The sequence below is a fragment of the Ursus americanus genome, chromosome 1 (genome assembly GCF_024610735.1).
Source record: "Ursus americanus isolate L20-20 chromosome 1, mUrsAme1.1.p, whole genome shotgun sequence".
In the NCBI taxonomy this organism is placed as follows: domain Eukaryota; kingdom Metazoa; phylum Chordata; class Mammalia; order Carnivora; family Ursidae; genus Ursus; species Ursus americanus.
Window position 1 is genome coordinate 80,763,859 of NC_142127.1, and position 20,522 is coordinate 80,784,380.

General features: G+C 40.1%; 1 protein-coding gene and 1 long non-coding RNA gene across 8 annotated transcripts in view; both read left to right on the top strand.

The window, feature by feature from the left end:
• Window positions 1-85: 85 nt before the first annotated feature.
• LOC148110809 (uncharacterized) lies at window positions 86-4,089 on the top strand. The gene is made up of 3 exons (XR_015724840.1): window positions 86-258; window positions 2,693-2,752; window positions 2,848-4,089. It is a non-coding gene; the product is annotated as an uncharacterized LOC148110809 (long non-coding RNA).
• Window positions 4,090-6,001: 1,912 nt separating this feature from the next.
• PIKFYVE (phosphoinositide kinase, FYVE-type zinc finger containing) overlaps window positions 6,002-20,522 on the top strand; it is a 77,944-nt gene continuing 63,423 nt past the window's right edge. For 2 of the 7 annotated variants that reach the window (XM_045806613.2, XM_045806618.2), the window contains exons 1-6: window positions 6,256-6,691; window positions 9,838-10,018; window positions 11,863-12,015; window positions 12,280-12,315; window positions 15,290-15,408; window positions 16,214-16,385. In XM_045806613.2, the coding sequence (XP_045662569.2) occupies window positions 9,847-10,018; window positions 11,863-12,015; window positions 12,280-12,315; window positions 15,290-15,408; window positions 16,214-16,385 (652 nt within the window). In that variant the 5' untranslated portion in view covers window positions 6,256-6,691; window positions 9,838-9,846. The other 5 variants (XM_045806615.2, XM_045806614.2, XM_045806616.2 and 2 more) reach the window with 5 other exon arrangements.

Below are 20,522 nucleotides of genomic sequence, written 5' to 3' on the forward strand. Positions count from 1 at the left end.
CGGAGCTCCGCCCCTTCCGCGCCGCCAATCGCCGCGCGCCGACCTCGCAGGGGTGGGCGGAGTCAAGGGGCGGGGACGAGTCCCGGAACTTCGGGGCTGAAATCGGTGCCCCGTCTCCTCGCTCGGGGTGGGCCGCAGCGCCCCCTGGACTTGGCTTCGGCTACCTGCGGCAGAAGGACGTGAATGCCACCTGCAGGCTCGGACCCGGGCATGCCACGGCTGGTATTCTAAGACCCACTCGGCTTAGGGCCCCGCAAAGTGAGTTTCCAGGTCTTCAGTAAAGGCAAACAAGACGGAGCTCCCCCGACTTCCGGCGCTACTTGGGTGCGAGTTAGACTGGAATGAGCGTTTGGCTGAAGGGAGAGTGCGGGTGGGGGGTAGGGAGCTTGAGGTGGCTTTGGGGGCTTCTTGGTGCAGGAGAATGCAAAGGATTAAACAGTTAAACAAGCAGGCATACCACGGTAAATAATTTCCGCCACCACCGACGACTGCGTCTTCAGAATTTATGTATCTGTAATTCTAATTACTACTAAGTACATATTATAAATAAACCCAATTGTCATTTGCATTAGAAGATAAAGATAGGAGATTATTGTGTGTATCCCAGTGAAGACGGAGTAAAGATGTGAAGCCTTAAGAAAACAGTGGAATAAAAAAAATATTCTGCCCCCTGCAGGGAATTATTTTTTGCGTATTCCTTACTCTTGAAAACATGGGGAGGGGTATTTTATTTCACTTTTGGCGGGGAGGGGTATTTTAGACAGTGATTTGTAGTCAGTGTAATGCTTGTATATTGCTGTCCAGATTCAGTGTTCCAAAATTTATTTTTAAAATTTTTCTGTAGCATCGGATTATTACAATTACTCTTTGAAGATAAACGAGTATGACAGGCACCACGCAAGGCTCATTTTGGACACTAGAGGGCACTGGTCTTTTCTCAAGAGAAAAGTAAGAAGAAAGACTATACAGCATCACACTGATCTTTATTTATTTTTTTTAAAGATTTTATTTTTAAGTAATCTCTGCACCCAAGGTGGTGCTTTAACTCACAACCCAAGATCAGGAGTCCTATGCTGTACCACTGAGCCAGCCAGGTGCCCTGCAATTGTTGATTTTTTAGGTGGATTAATGGAAAGTAGCAGTCACCTCCATTTATTCTTGTGGAAATGATTATAGAGGAGTATAAGCTTGTATTTTCATCTAGAATCTGAGACCCAAAGTCACCTGAGCTTGTAAATTTACTCCATTTTATATCAGGTTCACATTATTTATCACCCCTTGCCTACTACTAAAAGTATATTCATTCTTGCTTCAGAAAGGATTTAGGGCGGCTTTCAAGATAAAATACGTTGAACATGTGTGAGAAGACAGAATAAATATGGGAATATACAGAATGAAGGTGAATTTAATCACAAAATGTATTCCATCAAATCCTAAACACTGCTAGAGATGGGCTGCAAATTTGGCTCTGAGCCGAAATGGGAGGCAAGGAAACACATGGGAGTCTCAGCATAGTAAAGTTTCTTAAGCCAGTAACATAGGAACTCCTTTTTCATTGAAAACATTTTTTTTGGTAGATCCCTAGAATTGACTTTTTATAATATGCATATATGTATATGCATAAAACTAGATATATACTCCTTATGCTGTTAGCTCTTATACAACTAAAAAATAACAAATTTATAGACAACATGATGAGAAACAAAACTAAAAAATTATACATTACCAATTAACATTAATTAAATGTAACAAATGATGTTTAGCTGAAGTTAAGTTACTGCGTGAAATGTGAATATGACTCTCACGGCTCAGATTCTTGTTCTTTTGCATTTAGCTTGCCTATTCTGGGTGTCATGTGAGGATTCATTGGCACACCAATTTTCTCTGATGTTTGATGTTGCATCCCTTGACATCATTTGGTTTTCATTTGAACAATAAAAAATCTGAATATTTTTTTTTAAAGATTTTATTTATTTATTTGACAGAGATAGAGACAGCCAGTGAGAGAGGGAACACAAGCAGGGGGAGTGGGAGAGGAAGAAGCAGGCTCACAGCGGAGGAGCCTGATGTGGGGCTCGATCCCATAACGGCAGGATCACGCCCTGAGCCGAAGGCAGACGCTTAACTGCTGTGCCACCCAGGCGCCCAAAAATCTGAATATTTTAATATTAGATGGTTCTATTTACTGTTGTAAACACAAATAGAAACATGGGCTATGAAGTTTCTGTCCGTATTTGGTTATGAGACCCTCATCTAGATAATAGGGGATTCTTATAAATATTTTAAGGCATTTGTGTTTACATTTTGATGATCTAAAAAAATGAAGTAGAATGAACAGTTATTCTACCTTGTGGAAATTCACTTCATTGAAATTTATTGGCCATGAAGATTATGGGAGAAAGAACAGTGCAGGTGATTTCTGGGCTTGGGGTTTGGGTGACAGGGTGCCCTTCAACAAAGAAGGGATATAGATAGAGTCACAGGTTTGATGGCCAAGTTAATAATGAGATAAGTGTAAGGTTTGTTAAATTTGAGATGCCTGTGGGACAGCAAGATAGAGATGTTAAGGAGGCAGTTCAGGAGGGGTGAGTTCAGGAGGGGTGTCTGGGCTAAAGAGAGAAATCTGAGAATCTTTAGCATTGTTATGGGCTAAATTGTGTGTCTTCCTTTCCCCAAAATTCATCTGTTGCAGCTCTAACCCCGCTGTACCTCAGAATGTGAGAATGTGTTTGGAGATAGGACCTTTAAAGAGGTAATGAAGTTTAAAGGAAGTCATATTGGTGGGCCCTAATCCAATCTGACTAGTGTCTTTTTTTTTTTTAAAGATTTTATTTATTTACCCGACAGAGAGAGAGAGACAGAGCACAAAACGGGGAATGGTAGAGGGAGAGGGAGAAGCAGGCTGCCCACTGAGCAGCGAGCCTGATGTGGGGCTCCATACCAGGACCCTGGGATCACGACCTGAGGTGAAGGCAGAAGCTTAACCGACTGAGCCACCCAGGTGCCCCTGACTAGTGTCTTTATAAGAAGAGGAAATTTGGACACACAGGATGTGCACACACAGAGAGATGAACGTGTGAAGAGGCTGAAAGAGGGTGGCCATTTATTTTTGAGCCAAGGACAGAGGCCTCAGGAGAGAGTAACCCTGCAGTCACCTTGATCTTGGACTTTCTGCCTCCAGAACTGTGACAAGTAATTTCTGTGGTTTAGACCACCAGGTCTGTGGCATTTTGTTATGGCAGCCTTAGCAAACTAAGCATGTATTGATAGTAGTTGAAGCCATGGAATTTATGAGGTCATAAGCTAGAAGCATACAGTAAGAAGAAAAGTCAACCTCAGTGAGAACTCTGTGGAATATTTCATATCTTTAACAGCCAGGTGGAGGAAAACAAGTCCCAAAAGAGGATGGCAAGGATTGTCTGGGAGGTAGTAGAAAAATCAGCACAGACTGATGGGAACCAAAGAGAAAGTTTCCAAAAAGGAGGGGGTACTATAGAGAAGGCAAGGAAGACAAAAGCTGAAAATAATTAAGTTGAAGGACCTCACAAATGCACCGTAAGAAGAATAATTCATCGGAATGATTCTAAATGAAGCCTTACTCTAGGGGATTAAAGTTTGAATGGGAGGTGGGGAAAGGGAACATAACTCTTAAGAAGATTGACCATGAAATAAAGAATCATGCTCTGTAAAATATTAGCATGATTTTTAATGACTGCATAATTGTCCATCATTTGTATTGCTTTCAGGTTGTGTTCATTATTAATTTGTTTCCTTTTTATTTATTTATTACTGTTTGAAATAACTGTGAAAAACATATTTCACTACATTCTGCTTTGCACTAGAATCAATTCCTTAGGCACGATTGCTAGAATTGCAGTTGTTGGATCAAGGAGTATAAACATTTTTAAGGCACTTGTTAGATCCATCAAATAATTTTCTAGGAGGGATATACCTATTTATGTTTTCACATGCAGTGTATGAGAGTGGCAATTTCATTACTTCCTAGACAGAACTGAATTTCATGATTTTTAAAAACATCTTTGTGTTCTCTACTAAAGGGATCCTTACAGAACTGACTAATTCTAGACGTGGAGCAAAGATAGTTCAAGATGAGTCTGGTTTATTTTATTGGGTAAGAAGGTAAGGAAGTGCTCAAAAAGTGAGAAAAACATGTCAAATGTACATGGGAGCTGCTTGAGGGGCTCTCACTGGGCAAATCAGGGAAAACTTGACTGTCAAGAGTGGTGCAGTAATGAATTATAACATACTGTAAAAAAATCATGGGTCTGTACTAATACTGTTAAAAAATAAACTGAGGCATATTACAATTTTTAAAAGTTTATTTGAGCAGGAATTGGACATTGTCAAATGTAAACGATTGCAAACATTGGAAGTGACAGGAGCTAGGGGAAAGACTTTTTTTTAAAAAAGATTTTATTTATTTATTTGAGCAAGAGAGAGAGAGAGAGAGAGAATGAGCCTAAGACTGGTGAGGGTCAGAGGGAGAAGCAGACTCCCCACTGAGAGGGAGCCTGATGCCGGCCAGGATCATGACCTGCCAGGATCATGACCTGCGCTGAAGGCAGTTTCTTAACCGACTGAGCTACCCGGGCGCCCAGGGGAAAGACTTTTATAGAGCAGAGGCAGAAGCAAAGAAAGGAAGTTATCTGATTGACTACAGCTTAAGGGGTTGCCATGTTTGGAAAAGCCTATGTGGTTGTTTGTGATTGGTCATTCTTAGGTTTCAAATTCATAACCTTGAGGCATTATATAGGCTTAGGTTTTGGTTTACTTACATAGGCTACTAAGACATTAGAACCATCTCAGTCTAATGGCCCCCTTGTTTAATTAACTGAATAATAGGAATCAATATAAAAGAAAAGGAAAAGCTGTTTTGAGTACAAATGCAAGTGATACCTGATAGAGGAATATAAGTATAGTACCATCATTACAATAATAGACTCAGTAAGAATCATAAATATGGGCTTCAACGAAGGGTTTATTAGAGGTCACACCCAATAACCCTGCTTTTTCACTCAGGTAGATGAGATTCTCTGCTGAGAATGATCGTCAAGGTAACGGGGCAGGAAGAATGGTGTGATGTGGAATAGTAGTTGAGAAATGGGAGAGGAAGCTGACTACTCTTAGGATGATTGCCGAGGGCCCCGCTGAGGGTGATGAGGATTTCCTTGTACTGTTACCAGTCTTAGGGCTTCGAGGCTGCTCTCCATTTGCCGAGATGGCTAACTGAAGGAAAACTGGGTAGGGATTTGCCAAAACTCTTGAGGAAAGGGCCTGAAGAATTTAATTAAATAGCACCTCACTTTGGGTTTCCTTTCTGACCGCCCCTGCCAAGCCCCACAATTGGGATGAGCAGGTTTTGGCATGTTTTCTTCAGCGAAGAGCACAATGCTCACAGCAGGACAAAAAGATGGACTAATGCTCGCCAGGCTGAGCAAGACGAGGCTTGGTAATTTTCCTTGCGCTCAGTCTTGGTGCAACACAGAACCTGAATGAAAAGACTAGCTATAGAGCTCACATCACTTGCTCTGGGGTAAGGCACTGTGCCAGACGCTTCATGCGCTATGTTTTATGTTCAAAAAATTGTCTGTGAAGGGGGCGTTGTTATCAGCCTCATTCTACAGTTAAGAGGGCAGGGACCTGAAGAACTTAGTAATTGTTTAAGGTCACATGGACAGTTATTGACCGAGTCACTTAACTGTGACAGCAGTCTGCGCTCCTGTGACTGTCAGTCCCCGGGAACGCCGAGCGCGGTAACAGCTTATGAGAGCCCATATCATCGAACACATACGGTAACTGCAGTGGCCCAGCCAGCACCCGTCCGGTGACCCGGCACGCGTGATGCTCACGCGCGCAGTCGCCCTGGCTTCCTCTGGGAAGGCTGAAGCGGCCTAATCAGTCAAATCGTCCAGGACGACTCTATTTGAGCTCGACTCCTTTTGCCTGGGCGTCTAATCCGAACGCGGCGCGGACGGAAAGGAGAGGGTGGAGCCTGCGCCCGGGAGAATTGCGGATTGGAGAGAAGGAGGAACAGGGGGCGGAGCCTTCGGGGGAAGCGAGAAGCCGCATCAACCATGTAAGTGGCTTTGCTTCCTGCAGCAACCGCCGGCGGCCCGGGTGCCCCCGTCGCTGCGCTCCGGAGGTGGCGGCTTCCTGCGCCTGAACCGGGTGAAGCGGCGCCTGGGGAGGAGGGTGGCCGGCGGGGCCGGGGCGGGAGGCGCAGGTAAGGGAGGGGGCTTGGCGCGCGGCCGGCTGGCGCTGAGAGCGGGGAAGAAGGCCGGTTTGGGGAGCTCCGGGGCCAGAGCGGAGGGGAAGGCTGAAGTGAAGGCGAGAGCTGGCGCTTTCCAAGCGTGGCTGGAGGCCGGACTGCGGCCGAAGCTGGGCAACGAAGGGCAGAGAACCTGTGCCCGCAGTGAGCAGCTCCCTGATTCCCCGGTTGCTCCTTGTCTGGCCAGCGGGGAAGGGAGCCGGGTGCGGCTCTTCTTGGGGAGATTTCCTTGGAAACATTTGAAGTTCCTTTGCCCCTCTCTTCTCCCGTGTCCCTGAGCTTGTTTTGGAGGTGCACAGTCCAGTTCCTCCTCCCTCCGATGGATCTGCTCCTCGTCTGTGTCAGAGGTGCATCCTTAGACTGAAAAAGAAAGTTCCTGAGCTACAGAAAACGACACCAATAGTGGGTTTTCAAATACGTATATATCTCAAATGATTGCTTCTGCTCTTTGAGTCCATTCTATTTGTACCTGTGTTTGAGGAGGGGACTTGATTTCCCAATTAGTATTTTCCCTTTGCTTAGAATGTTCCCAACAAAAGGGTGAGGATGAAATGTGATGGATATTTTAAGAGTCTCCTGTTCAATGTAGAGGTTATTATTTTTAAGATATCCAAGAAATATGAGAAGTGCTATAATTCTGTATTAAGCAAGTTATTTATGTTTATCTGAAGTGTGTAGGTATATGATAAATTACCATGTATTGATTCAGTGCATCCTCTGTTTTAGAATGAGTACCATACAGATGGTAGAGGTAGTAACTTGGGGTATTGCACTCTCTTATTTTTAACTTATCGAATCTCGTTTTCTGCCACTCCAAAATTCCCATCTATTAGGATTCAAAAACCTTAGTTTTCGTTTTGTTTTTTTTTTTTGTTTTTGTTTTTGTGTGGTTGGGTTAGGGTTTTTGACAGATTGGGGGGCAGGTTAAGTCTTCTGTGAAGCAAGACTACATTCCCTTTTTCTTTATGTGCTCCCTTTTTCTTTCTGGGAGAAGTAATATGGATCACGTTGTGGTCTTGCTTTAGTGTTTCTGTTGGCATGTTGATGAAAAATTGAACAAAAAATCTTTGTTGATGGAAACTGACATTTCTGGTATTCAGCTGACCTGCATTATTTTGGGTACATTTTAAGTATTTTTAAAAATTGTATTTAGAAATGATTCAGCTGATGCTTGGGTTTTTTCATCTGCTATATTTTGAAATTGGCTAGTAGACTGGGCTTATTTTTTACATTTAATACCTGATTAGCTTTCGTATTGGCTTAATCAGCAAGATAGCATGTGGTGGGTCTGTACATACTAGTAGCCTACAAATGAGAAGAGGTAAAGTACTGGCATTTGGAAGAGTAGGTTAATATTCCTAATTGCTTATCAGTTAGCAAAGTGTCCTGATTTATATCGCAGACAGTTATTAAGCTACCAGAGAATAAGAATTGTAAGAGTTTTTTCAAGATCCTGGCGTCATTGTGGAATTTTTAAGATGAACTTTGTGACTATGTTTATGTTTCAGAGATTACAATTTCTGAGTGTTGTCATGGTAATTTTTATCCTCATATTGTTAAAGCTTATTAATTAGTTTTGTATGTGGGTGACCTTCAGAAGTAATGCAGAGATTCTTTATGCGGATTGCTAACTCTGCTTCTGATGTTACTTGTATCAGAGTAGAATGTAGACTGTTTGACCAAGGCCTGAGGGTTGTTGCTGTGATCACAAAATCCTTTCTCCTTAGTGCTCTTTTTTTTCTTCCCTTTTTTCTCCCTTCCCCCCTTTTTGAGTTTACACTTACTTAGTCAGCAGCTTGCTTTAAAATCCTTTATGCTGGAATATGGATTGTTGACTACTCTCCCCAATAGTGGATGATTTTAGAGACCTCCTCTCTCCCTCTCCCTCCCTTCCTCCTCCTTCCCCCACCCTTTCCTTCCTTCCTTCCTTCCTTCCTTCCTTCCTTCCTTCCTTCCTTCTTCCACCTTCTTCTCTCTCCTCCATCTCTCTCCCTGCTCTTCCTCAACACTCCTTCCTCTTTTTCTTCCTCCTTTCCTCCCACTTCTCCATACCAATAAACTTTTATTGGCAAATCATGTTCAAGTCCATGGTTTAATTTCTGCTTTGTTTAATTAATTAATCAATTATTAATCAGGCAATGGCTTGAGTAGTTGGAATTCAGATAGGCTAGAATTGGAAGTCTGTGAAGAGCTACAAAAATAATTTTGCTCTAAAGAGGAATTCCAGGATGAAACTTTGGGGTCTAATTACAGTTCTACCACTGACTAGCTGTGTGACCCTCAAGAAACGTGTTTTAGGTTCAGTGTCCATTGGTTGCCTTAAAGGTAAAATGTAGTAATAATTCCAGTTCTGTGCTCCCTCCAGGATTTTTGCAAAAATAAAACGAGATAGTAGATATGATTTTGAAAGTGAAAAGCATTTTGAAAGAGTATGATATCCTCTTAGTAAAACATAAATTAGTTGACAAACTATAGCACTTTAATGACTAGAGTTATGCATAGTTTATGGTTCTCATTTATTTGAAGCATTAATATAGCTGGAAATAGACACCGGTGTTTTTCTGTAACCTCCATCTGGTGATGTGGTTACCTTTACTACTTCAGTTGAATTTTGATTTTTAGGTATTTAGAAAAAATCCCTTGAAGATCTTCATATTAATGTCTGTATGAGTTTACTCTTAAAAGGAGAAAAACCAGGTTTGTTTGCCTAGAAGAAAACATGATAGAAACAGCTTGTTGCTTTGGAAAGTTCTTGAGGTGATAAGGCACAGCTTGAGGTAATTTTTGAGGTTATGTAGAAGTGTCATTAAGGGATGACTGTTCCATCTTCTTTTCTTGGAAATATTTATGTTTTACATTTTTAAAAAAGATTTACTTTAGAGAGCTAGCGAGAGCGTGCCCACATATGAGCTGGTGGAGGGGCCAAGGGAGAGAGAATCTCAAGCAGACTCCCCGTTGAGGTCAGAGCCCGTATGCTGGGCTCCGGTTCCATCTCATGACCCTGAGTTCATGACCTGAGCCAAAATCAAGAGTCAGACACTTAACTGACTGAGCCACCCAGGCACCCCTGCTTTGCATTTTTTTAAAAGAAAAAATTGATACAAGTTCAAAAATTTTGAAGAATTAATATGATTGTGTAAAACCAGTTTTCCCTGATAACATTAAAAAGCTATTGAGTATGTGTCTTTCAAAGAAAAATTTTAAAAGGAAAAAGATATAAATTACGTCAAAATGCTTTTTTTTCTTTTTACCTGCTCACATTTATACCTTACGTCTAAGTTGTTAATGATTTTGATATTTTCTGTAGATTGAATAGCAATGTTGAAAATTAGATTGACTATGTAATCATAGTTTCACGTGATTGAGACCCTTATGATCTAGACTGCAGTGTTTCTAAGCCTTAATTTGCAATATATGCTAAACTAGATTTATTTACTCTTTGGTTTTCGGAGGTCTGAGTTTTCGGAGTCAGATTTCCAGATATTTAGGGATGCTATTTGGAATCCACTTTTGGGCTTCCTTAGGAACTCATATCTTTTGTTTTTTAGGCTCATGAAATGGCCACAGATGATAAGACTTCCCCAACATTGGACTCTGCTAATGATTTGCCTCGATCTCCTACTAGTCCTTCTCATCTCACACACTTTAAACCTTTGACTCCTGATCAGGACGAACCTCCTTTTAAATCAGCGTATAGTTCTTTCGTCAATCTCTTTCGATTTAACAAAGGTAAGCCTTATTCTTAAGGATCAGAGAACCTGCAATTTTGATTCTCTGAAATTCTCTTTTTCAGCTTTCATGCTGTGTCTTTGCAAGGATGTGAAGTATCAACAAAGAGATAGCTTTAATCATAGGTCACTGGGGTTTACTGCTTATGAAGAGAAAGCTAGTATTTTCCCTGTAATCTTATTAATTATTGGTAACTAAAGACCTGAGTTAAAAACTTAGTGTTAAGAAGAGGTCCCTTTTTGAAGTTAGCATTTTTTTTCCTTTCTTAATATGTTTCAACTTTCTTAAGTTCACAGAATGGACTTTGTTCTTTTAGGGGTTAATAGCCAAAAGATTGCAATTAGACCTATAAAACTAGAAGAATCAGCGTATGGGAGGAAAGGTTCTTATTTTTCCAAAATTGAAACTGTCAGCATGCCTGTTGACTTAAACCCTTTAAATTAGGGTGTAAATGTAATAATATCAAGGGAAAAGATACTTTTTACTTATTTATTTCAGGAAATTTAGTATCAATGCAGTACTTTTATTTAATCAAGCCTGTATTCCAAACAAATGAATTATCCCCAAAAGAAAACTTCCCTTCCAGGATCCAGTCTGGGGTCACATTTTGCATTTAGTTTTCATCTATCTTTAGTTTCCCATTCTTTGTCTTTTGTGAGATTGACATTTTTGTGGAGAACACAGCAGTTATTTTACAGAATCTCCTTTATTTGAGATCTTCCTTATTTTTATTTTTTTCATTGAAGTATAGCTGACACACGGTGTTACTTTAGTTTCAGGTGTACAGCATAGTAATTGGACAGTCTATACATTATGCCATGCTCCCCACAGATTAGCTCCCATCTGTCACCATACGATGCTATTATATACCATTAACTGTGTTCCCTATGTTGTGCCTTTCATCCCCATAACTTGTTCATTCCATAACTGGAAATGAAAAGGTACTTTTTAAATGAGCTCTTTTTAAGTGATATATTTTTTACCTGGAAAAAAAATTTTTAAAAATATGGTCTGTATCTTTGCTTTTTATTTGGCTGTATTATTTGACATGCATTAGAAAGTAATCCCCCTTGTTGTAAGGAATTTGAGGGCTAATTGTTAAATGAATTCAGGAGAAATTTTAATAGTATTAACTGACTTTTAGTAGTAGTCATATTTAAAGCTGTATAAAATCTCCTACTCTTAGTCCATATTTAAGATAATGACTTTTTAAAAAATCTGTTTACTTTTAGCTTTATAGAAAAATTGGGAAGATAGTACAGAGTTCTCATATACTCCCACACCCAGCTTTCCCCCAGCTTTCCCCATTATTATGTTAGTATAGTATACTATTATAATTCATGAGCCATCATTGATACATTGTTATAAACTATGTGTTTTATTCATGCTTCTTTAGTTTCTACCTAAGTCCTTTTTCTGTTCTAGGATCTCATCCAGGATACCACATTATATTTAGTCATCATAAGACAATAATCTTTTTATCCAGCAAATGTTTATTGAGCCCCTCCTGTCCACTATTGCACTGTTTTAGTAGTGCATGGGATCTATCCCATAAACAAAACTGATAAAAAAAATCTCTGTAGTCATGTAAAGCTTGCATTCTGTTTCCTTTAATATGCTCAAGATTTTTCTAATGAAATGTAAAACAAATTGAGGATCATATATGCCAAGGATATATTGGCCTATAATTTGCCACTTTCTTTGAATTTTTTTTAAACCTGATTTTTAATTATGCAAGTTAATTCATAGATACATTATTTTCTGAACAATTTCATGTGTTCCTTCTCTTTGCTGAACTCTGAGTCTTATTTTTTCAAATAATGCCAAGCTTTCCTTTGCTACAGAGCGTGCAGAAGGTTGCCAGGGGGAGCAGCAGTCTCTAGGTGGAAGTTGGGCCAGCCCTCAGCTCCCTTCAAGAACACAGTCTGTGAGGTCACCTACACCGTATAAAAAACAGCTTAATGAGGAACTCCAGCGACGATCTTCAGCAGTATTAGGTGAGACAGTGCTTCTCATTTCATGTCTCTCTTGTGTGTTAGATTTTTCCAGTCATTGTGTTTCCCAGGTTGTTTATTGACTTAACTTTTCTGCTGTTTGGAATAGTCAGGTGCTCTTCAGAATTAATGATACTACTACCTCGGTAGTGAAAGAATTTGTTGATACCTGAAAAAAAAAATTCTTAAGCATTTTATTAAATTTTAACTTAGGCCAAGCACAGATCTCTTGACTGTTTTTTGATTAATTACTTGCTTGGGTTTCAGAAGAGAACAGTTTGCAACGTCCCCAGGAGAACACAGGTTAGTTTCAACTTTGTGAATGAATTCTGCATCTGTTCTTGGGATGGCTAGTGTAATGTGGTGTGCATGCCTCTGGCTGCAGAACTCTCTCAACTCTGTTAGCGGGCTGCCACTTGCTCTTGGCCTTCTGTCCTTGTTGGGGTGCAGACTGTCATTGTGGCTGGATAAGAGCTCTTGCCTGTTTGTTCTCTGTCCTGGTCTACTATAGTCATCTCCTTCATTTTCATGCTCTTTTGATGAGTATAGGCTGGGGATCAGTGCCTGAATTGAGAGACAAGACAAAGTGAGTTGTTTTATGTTTTATTTCTGTTAGAGTATTAGACTCAGCACAGTGGTTTGCCCAGCTCAAGGTGATAGAAGAAAGGCAGTGAGAGGTGGCATAATAGAGAAGGAGGGGGCAGCACTGGAAGTCAAGTGTCCCTGAACACCAGATCCTGTCTTGTCTGGCCAGTCTTCCCCATGAGATCCTCGACTGAAAAGTAGGCAGGCACAGGTAATGATGGTTGGCGGGAGGATATCTTACAGCTAGCTGAGACTTGGTTCAGAACCTCTTGAGGACTGGAGCAGAGTTGTCTGTATCACCTCTGCAGGCTTCCTAGGGCAACAAGCCTCAGCCTGGGTTACATCAGCCATTTGGAAGGAAGAATCAGAAGGTGGGAAGGGGGAGAGGGAGAGAGGAGCTCTTCTACCCCAAATGGTTGGAAGGAAGAGACCATCCCCACTTTAACCTTTAAGCTCAATTAAATTCCTTTCCTTTTGAACCTGACCTGTGGCAACACTACTGTTTTTGTTGAGGGATCTGACTACATCCTATGCTGAATTAAGCCTAGAATTTCTTTATTTGTCAAATTGAGGAGTTGGACTAGAGTCTCTTAGGGATTACAAACTGACAGCCTATCACACCTTGCTTCGGTGTTTTGATAAACTTAAATTTAAATATCACTAGGTGTGGGGGCACCTGGGTGGCTCAGTTGGTTAAGCGTCTGCCTTTGGCTCAGGTAATGATCCTGGGGTCCTGGGATCGAGCCCTGTGTTGGACTCCCTGCTCAGCTGAGAGCCTACTTCTCCCTCTTCCTTTGCCCCTCCCCCCCTGCTCGTGAGCACTCTCTCTTTCTCTCTCTCTCTCAAACAAATAAAATCTTTTAAAAAGATATCATTAGGTGGAGCTTGGTAATGTCTAGTTTGCTGCAATCCCCACCGCTCCTTACTGTCTTTTATCAAGTCCGTTTGATTCTTTGATTTCTTTCTGCCTTAGCTGCTAGAGGCATTTAAGCTTCAGAAGCCTGAGACTGTTTGACCAATCAAGTTCCTTTTTCTACTGAAAGGCTGTAATTCCACAATTTACTAGCCCTGTGACTTTAGGAAAATCATTTAATTATGTTATATCCGTTTTACAAGAGAAGCATCTAAGGTTACTTAGGGCAGAGTGCTAGACAAGATTTCCTCTCAGGTCTCTTTCACCTTCATCTGTGATTCTTTTGGTTCCAGGAACAGCCTTGCTCTTTCTTTTCCTAGTGAATGATGCTCTTAGTACTCTCTTACACTTCTAAGTAGCTTCACTATTATTATATATTACTTAGAAGTATATCACATACTTCTAAGGGCTTCACCATTATTTGTTGTCCCTGCATGGGAGCACAGCCATTGCGATCTGACAGCTTCATCTGCCTCTTTTTTTCAACTTATGAATTATGGCCACTTGCTTTATGTTGTGGTATTGAAGAAAAATTTGGTCACTCTAATGCTTGCACGTTGTGTTCTAGTAATAACACATCTGAGGCGTCTGCTGCAATTAGCATATGACTATATAGAAAGATAAAGTTTTTAAAGTTTCCTAACATAGGTACACTTTCAATAATTACTTGTGTTATTTAGTTGTCTTGGGAAGTTCTTTGTCAGTTTAGATTTAGAGAGCAACCTCTCATTTCTCAGTAATCCTTTCTGTCCCACCCAAGCAAAACAAAGAACACCTAAAACAAATGTAGCAGATAAGTGAGTTTGAGAAAGACTTAAGGTGGGGTATTTTCCATCTTCATTTCCATAGGTTTTTAGGTTAATGAATTCAAGCTAATAGAGACATTCATCCTTTTTGTCAAGCCACCTCCACTTCATCCTTAGGTTTTGTAACTGCCAGAGCCAGGAATAGGTGGAAACTTCTGTTGTAATCTTGTTCTAAAATAAGGAAATAATGTGACCGCTTTGGTGGGCATACCTATTTTGTCCCTGAAGCTGAATTTGGGTTTGTTTTACTCTTGGTAGGACTGGCTTCAGTATTGCTCTTCAAAGTGTAAGTGAGCCCTTCCAGTTTGGAGCTGCGGGGCTGAGGAGGTGGCAGGAAAGGGTAGGATCGGAGTTCTAGCAATTCTTTGGCATTTTCAATCTGTTTAGATCTTGGTGAAGGGAACGTTGTGGGTAAATTACCACCCTGGATGTTCCAAACTCTGGAACGTTCCAGATGTCTTTGTCGACGTGGTTATTAAACTTTCTGATCATCTGCTTTATGAGGCTTTAGGTACTTGGTCTCTAGACTGAACTGAATGAACTGTTACTTCCTGTTTGTAGAGACTAAGCTTGGTTAACTCACAGGGATTGCTTTTTCTTCTGCTAAATTTCTAGCAGGTATTTATTATGGCTTGGGACCAAAGGGCCCAATAAATCATTAATGAATTTTGGGGCCGTTTAAGCAGTGTGTCTGTCTGAGGCCTCAAAACTGTCAATGGTCTTAGTGCTTTTCTTAGGTAGCCCTTACTTGCTTGTGAAGCAATGGTTTACATGGTAATAAAAAATAACTTCCAACAGCCTCTTACCTTTATAAAAAGTAGTTTAACTCTCAATCCATATCACTGGCTGGGAGAACATAAAGGCACTGTGCATCACATTATATACCTTATTTTGCATAGGTATTAGAGACTAATAACAAGGTTGATTTTGTTGTTGTTGTTGTTGTTTTTTTTTTTTTGTAAATCTGACTCAGACACAAGAAGGAAAGCAGAACCTACCTTTGGAGGTCATGACCCTCGTACAGCTGTTCAGCTTCGAAGCCTCAGCACAGTATTAAAACGCCTCAAGGAAATCATGGAGGGGAAAAGCCAGGTACTCTCTAGGGGCTTTAGAAGATTTTTATTAAATACTTACATAGGGCTCATGCCATAGTCACTAAAAATGGCATAATGCTACTTGACTCGAAAGAATGTTCAGCTAGTACTTCCTCCAGCTGTGAACACATTTTTACATACAAATTCTTAATTTTAATTTATCAATTTTTTTCCCCTTTATGATTAGTGCTTTTTGTTTTAAGTTAGTGCTTTTCTGTTTAAGTACTTATTTAGCCCAGGGTCAGTAAATAGTCTTTCATGGTTTCTCCCAGGCACTTTATAATTCATGTAAATTTTTGGGGTCAACCTTTATTTTTTTTCATGGAGGTCTAATTGGACCAAGTACCATTTTTTTGTTTTGTTTGGTGTGTTGCATTGTTTTTTGTTTTTGTTTTTTATTTGTTTGGTGTGTTGTGTGTGTGTTGTGTTTTTTTTTTGGAAAGACCATGCTTCATTGATTGCATTATAAATCTTGTCGTAAGTCTATATACATGTACAAGGGTGTGCCGCGCTCTCTTTTCTGTTCTATAGCTCCATTTTTTTCAATCTTTAAATGAATTTTCTGTCTAAAATTACTATAGTTTTAGAATAAGTCTTGATGGTCGGTAATGTAAGTGCTTCAACTTAAGCCTTGTTTAAGGCTGTTTAAGGCTTAAGGTCATTTTGGTCTTTCCCATTCCCATATGAATTCTTGAAATAGTTTGTTAATTTCTGCAAAAGAAACCTTGTAGGATATTGATTAGCATTGCAGTTGTCATTGCATCTTTTCACATTTTCAATTTTACATATTGTCATTGTTACAGGATAGCGACCTGAAGCAATACTGGATGCCAGATAGCCAATGTAAAGAATGCTATGACTGTAGTGAGAAATTTACGACCTTCAGGCGCAGACACCATTGCCGACTGTGTGGGCAGATTTTTTGCAGTCGTTGCTGTAATCAAGAAATCCCTGGAAAATTTATGGGCTATACAGGTAAGTGCACTTTATTGACGGTTCTACAGTTTTTAAAGGTCATAACTATAAAATAGGTATCATACAGGACCGATGTTAAGCCAATATATTTATTTATTATTTTATTTTTTTAAAGATTTTATTTATGTATTTGACAGAGAGAGAGACAGCCAGCGAGAGAGGGAACACAAGCAGGGGGAGTGGGAGAGGAAGAAGCAGGCTCCCAGGGGAGGAGCCTGGTGTGGGGCTCTATCCCAGGACTCTGGGATCACGCCCTGAGCCGAAGGCAGATGCTTAACGACTGAGCCACCCAGGAGCCCCTAAGCCAATTTTTATTTTAGGTTTCATGTGTGAGACATGGGGGACACAAAAGTGAGGGAGATACAGCTTTGCTTTAAAGGACTTTTCAGTCGAATAATAAAGTAGATGGAGAGGTTCATAAATAACTAGAGTAAAAGAAGAGTATGTCATAGATGCTTGCAAAAAACCACAGGAGCATTAATATTTATTAGACAAGGTGGTTAGGATAGATTACTAATATATATTACTATGAGAGTTTTCATTTTATGAAATGCAGATCATCCTTGAGTTATATGACACCTTGCTTTAGCAAATTGCATCTTATTCATATTCTTTCATAAATTTATCAATATGGAAATTTTAAATTATTCGTTGAAGCAGAAAGTACTAAACAATGGTATGTGGATTTATACAGTGATTTGGGCGTGGAAGGTGGGCAGAAGTTACCAAAAGGAGAACAGTCTTTGCATCTCTCAAATTATTTTTGTTACTGTGCAAATCTTCCTCTTAGCCTCACTCACTTTATTCCCCACCCCCCACTAAACTGCTAAGGAGTTCAGAGCTCAATTGCCTTTCATCAGGATTACGGCTACAGCCTTTAAAAGAATTTTTTACCTTTAGTTTTTCCCTGCCTCTAGTTCCTTTTCCACACTCTGGTCATTATTCTTTGTTAAATGCTAATTTGATCATCCTGGGGCATTACCTGCCTAAAACCCTTTCAGAGCTCCCATTACCCTCAGGATAAAATCCTGTCTTGTTAATATGGTGGCTGTGTTCATTTCCCCGGGCTGCCTTAACAAATACTACAAACTGAGCAGTTTAGAACAGCAGACATTTATTTCCTCACAGTTCTGGAGGCTGGAACTACCATAATAGCTCTCATTGCACAGGTCAGGGAACAAATATACGGATTCTGCTATTTGCTGAGTATGTTTATTCCAATTACATATTTTAGAACTGAGGAATAACCACAGAATAACCACTGAACCCACTATATGATGGATCTGAGCTAAAACACTGTTGATCACCTGACCTCTGTAAGCCCCTACTGTGACAGGTAGACTACAATAAAATTTTGGGTTTCCTGGAATTAGAGCCAGGTCCAGTAATCCCCCAGAGGTTTGATGGTTACCTTTTTTCAATGCACAGTCACCCTGGTAAAAGGCTATAGGTCCCTTTGGGGAAGGGTGGTAGAAAGAGTAACAGTGTAAGTTTTTGGCAGTGTAATGAGGTTTTTCCTCAAGGGGATCCAGCCTCCCTGCAGCAATCAAGGAATTCTGGGTCTGTAAATGGCTCAATTCTGATGATTACTTGGTGGGCCATGACTCTTTTTGATTTAAGTTAGACAACTGTCTACTTGTTCTGGAGTTCGTCTTACACAAATCAAGTAAGAATTTAGTAGACTGCCCATCGACTTCACTTCTGGGAACACCATGACCACTGCCATTGGTCGCTGCAAGTCAGGCTATTCTGATTGCTGCTTTGACTCTACTGTCTATTCTAGTATCCATGCCCACCTTTGTCATTGGTGATTAAATGCCACCATTCTGCCCCTGCCACCCTGGGATCTAATGGTCTCCATTGCATTTAGGTTTCCCAATTCAGTGGCAGCAGTTTCCACTGTAATTTCTGACCTCGGAGAAGAGCGATCACAAAGCTCTACAAGGATCCTGGGGTTCCCTCACAAATTTATTTCTCATGGTCTTGAAAGGCATATGCTCCAGATCCTCCTGGGGTGAGTGAGCAGGTCTTACTTGGTAAATCCTTTCTTAACACTTAATCTCCCTAATTCTTTGGATCCCTTCCTTCATAGTATGCAAGGGCAGTTCCGGCCTTTTAACCTCTTTAAGTGTAGGCCACTTTTGGTCCATGTTTCAGCCAACCAGTCAACCCACGAGACTGTTAGAGCCCTTTTTACCCGCCAAGCTACGATATTTAATCTTGAGTCTCTACTTAGTGGGCTCATATCAATAAATTCAGCTGGGTCCTACTTTATATTCTTTCTACTGTATCTTTGATATATCTCCACTATATCTCCTCTTTCTTTGGTATCCATTCACATACCTATTCCCTGGTTTCTGTCTATATATTTTGGAAAAATCATGGAATTCTTTTGGAATGTAGTGCACCTTTTCATGGGTCACACTATACCTTATCTTTCAGGGCTTGCTGGGACTTGAGTCTTGTTATAGCTCTAGAAGCAAAGAGGGTAGTAGGAGTGGGTCCTGAGGAGAATAAGCAGTGTCTTGCAAGGTAGCAAACTCAGGCCATTTTGGATTTCTCAGGCAAATCGGTTAATCTCCTATGACAGGGTACAAAGGCTAAGAAAGGTAAAGAATACTCAACAGAATTTTGGGGCTTAGTGTCCCCAGCTTCATCAGGATCTTAACATATATCCCCATTCCACTTTTTAGGATTCCATTCCTTCCTAATCAGTGCCCTCATTTTCACAGCAGTCATACTGCAAGATCAATGATTCAGTGTGTTTTGTAATTCAGCCACTTGCAGGATGAAACTGTTGGTTTGATTTTCAGCTCTGTGGCTACAGGAGGTAATGATTTTTCTCAGGGAAGACATAGAAACTTCCAGGTAATACTTTGTGCAGCTGAGAATTTGAATGCCTGAGGTCGTCCTTCCTCCCCCACCACTTTGTCTAGTACAATTAGGAGCAACCAGTCAGTGTCTTTATACCTGCTAATTTGACAGAAATATTCTAAGATATGAGGCCCACCCACTCTATGGAGGGTAATCTACTTAAAGTCAACAGGTTGTATATTTTAATCATATGTTAATCAAAAACTCTTCACAGCAACAAGGAGACTACTATTTGACCAACCAACCAGTCTCTCCAAGTTGACACCTAAAATTAACCATTGCAAATGGGATATTACATGCCGGACAAGTTGTATGTTGTAGCCTTGAATAAATGTAAAGTACCTAGAATAATGTATGGCACATGGAAAGGGATGAGTGAATATTAAGCAGTTATTGGTGGTAGTAGCACTAATATCTCTGCATCTGTCATGCAACTTTTTAATTACATGTGTGTCTTTCACCTCAGTGGACCAAGTTCTTTGGTGACAGAGCTGAGTCTCCTCAGTCTTTGTATACCAACACCTAATATAGGCCTGCATTCAGCAGGCACTTGCTGATGAGGGCTCTTCATGAAATGAAAACTTTCCAGTTCAGGCTTGACTGTGTTCTGATCATTTTCATTCTAATAGCTGACTGGTGAAGGGAGATTTCCTTATAATAAGAAACAAACCAAGCCTTTGTTGTAGCAACTTAAAGACCTTTTCTGCAGAATGTGATTTTACTTCCTTACTGCAATTCTACTTCGGCCAGCTGGTGGTGGTTCATCCTGACGCTCTCATTTATCCCAGACTGGATTCACTTTTTTTGGTCCTGATTGAAGTGAATATGTTTTTCTTTAGTTTTAGTATGTTTTATCTGTTGAATTGTGACATCAGATATGAGTAATACAACAAGTGATACTTAATTTTGCTTAAAGTATATGCATAATTTAACAAAATTGAGGACTACATAGTTGTAGTCTTGAAATGAAAAAAAAACCCTAAAACCATTTATTATAATTATACTTGGTTGTAATTATGGTAAAAACAGAGTACAGTTGCCTTTAAGAAATCTTTTGATCTGTGTGACATCAGTTTTCTAATGTTATTTGTAAAAAAAAAAATTAAGGTAGAATTGTTAAATAACATGTATTTGTGAAGTTTAATTAGCTGATCTTTTTTTTTTTGTACATTAAACTTACAGAATCACATGAATTATCGTTACAGAAAAACAAGATAGAAATGAAAACTTCTCTTTGGGAAGGGCTGCGTCCTAAAAAAAAAA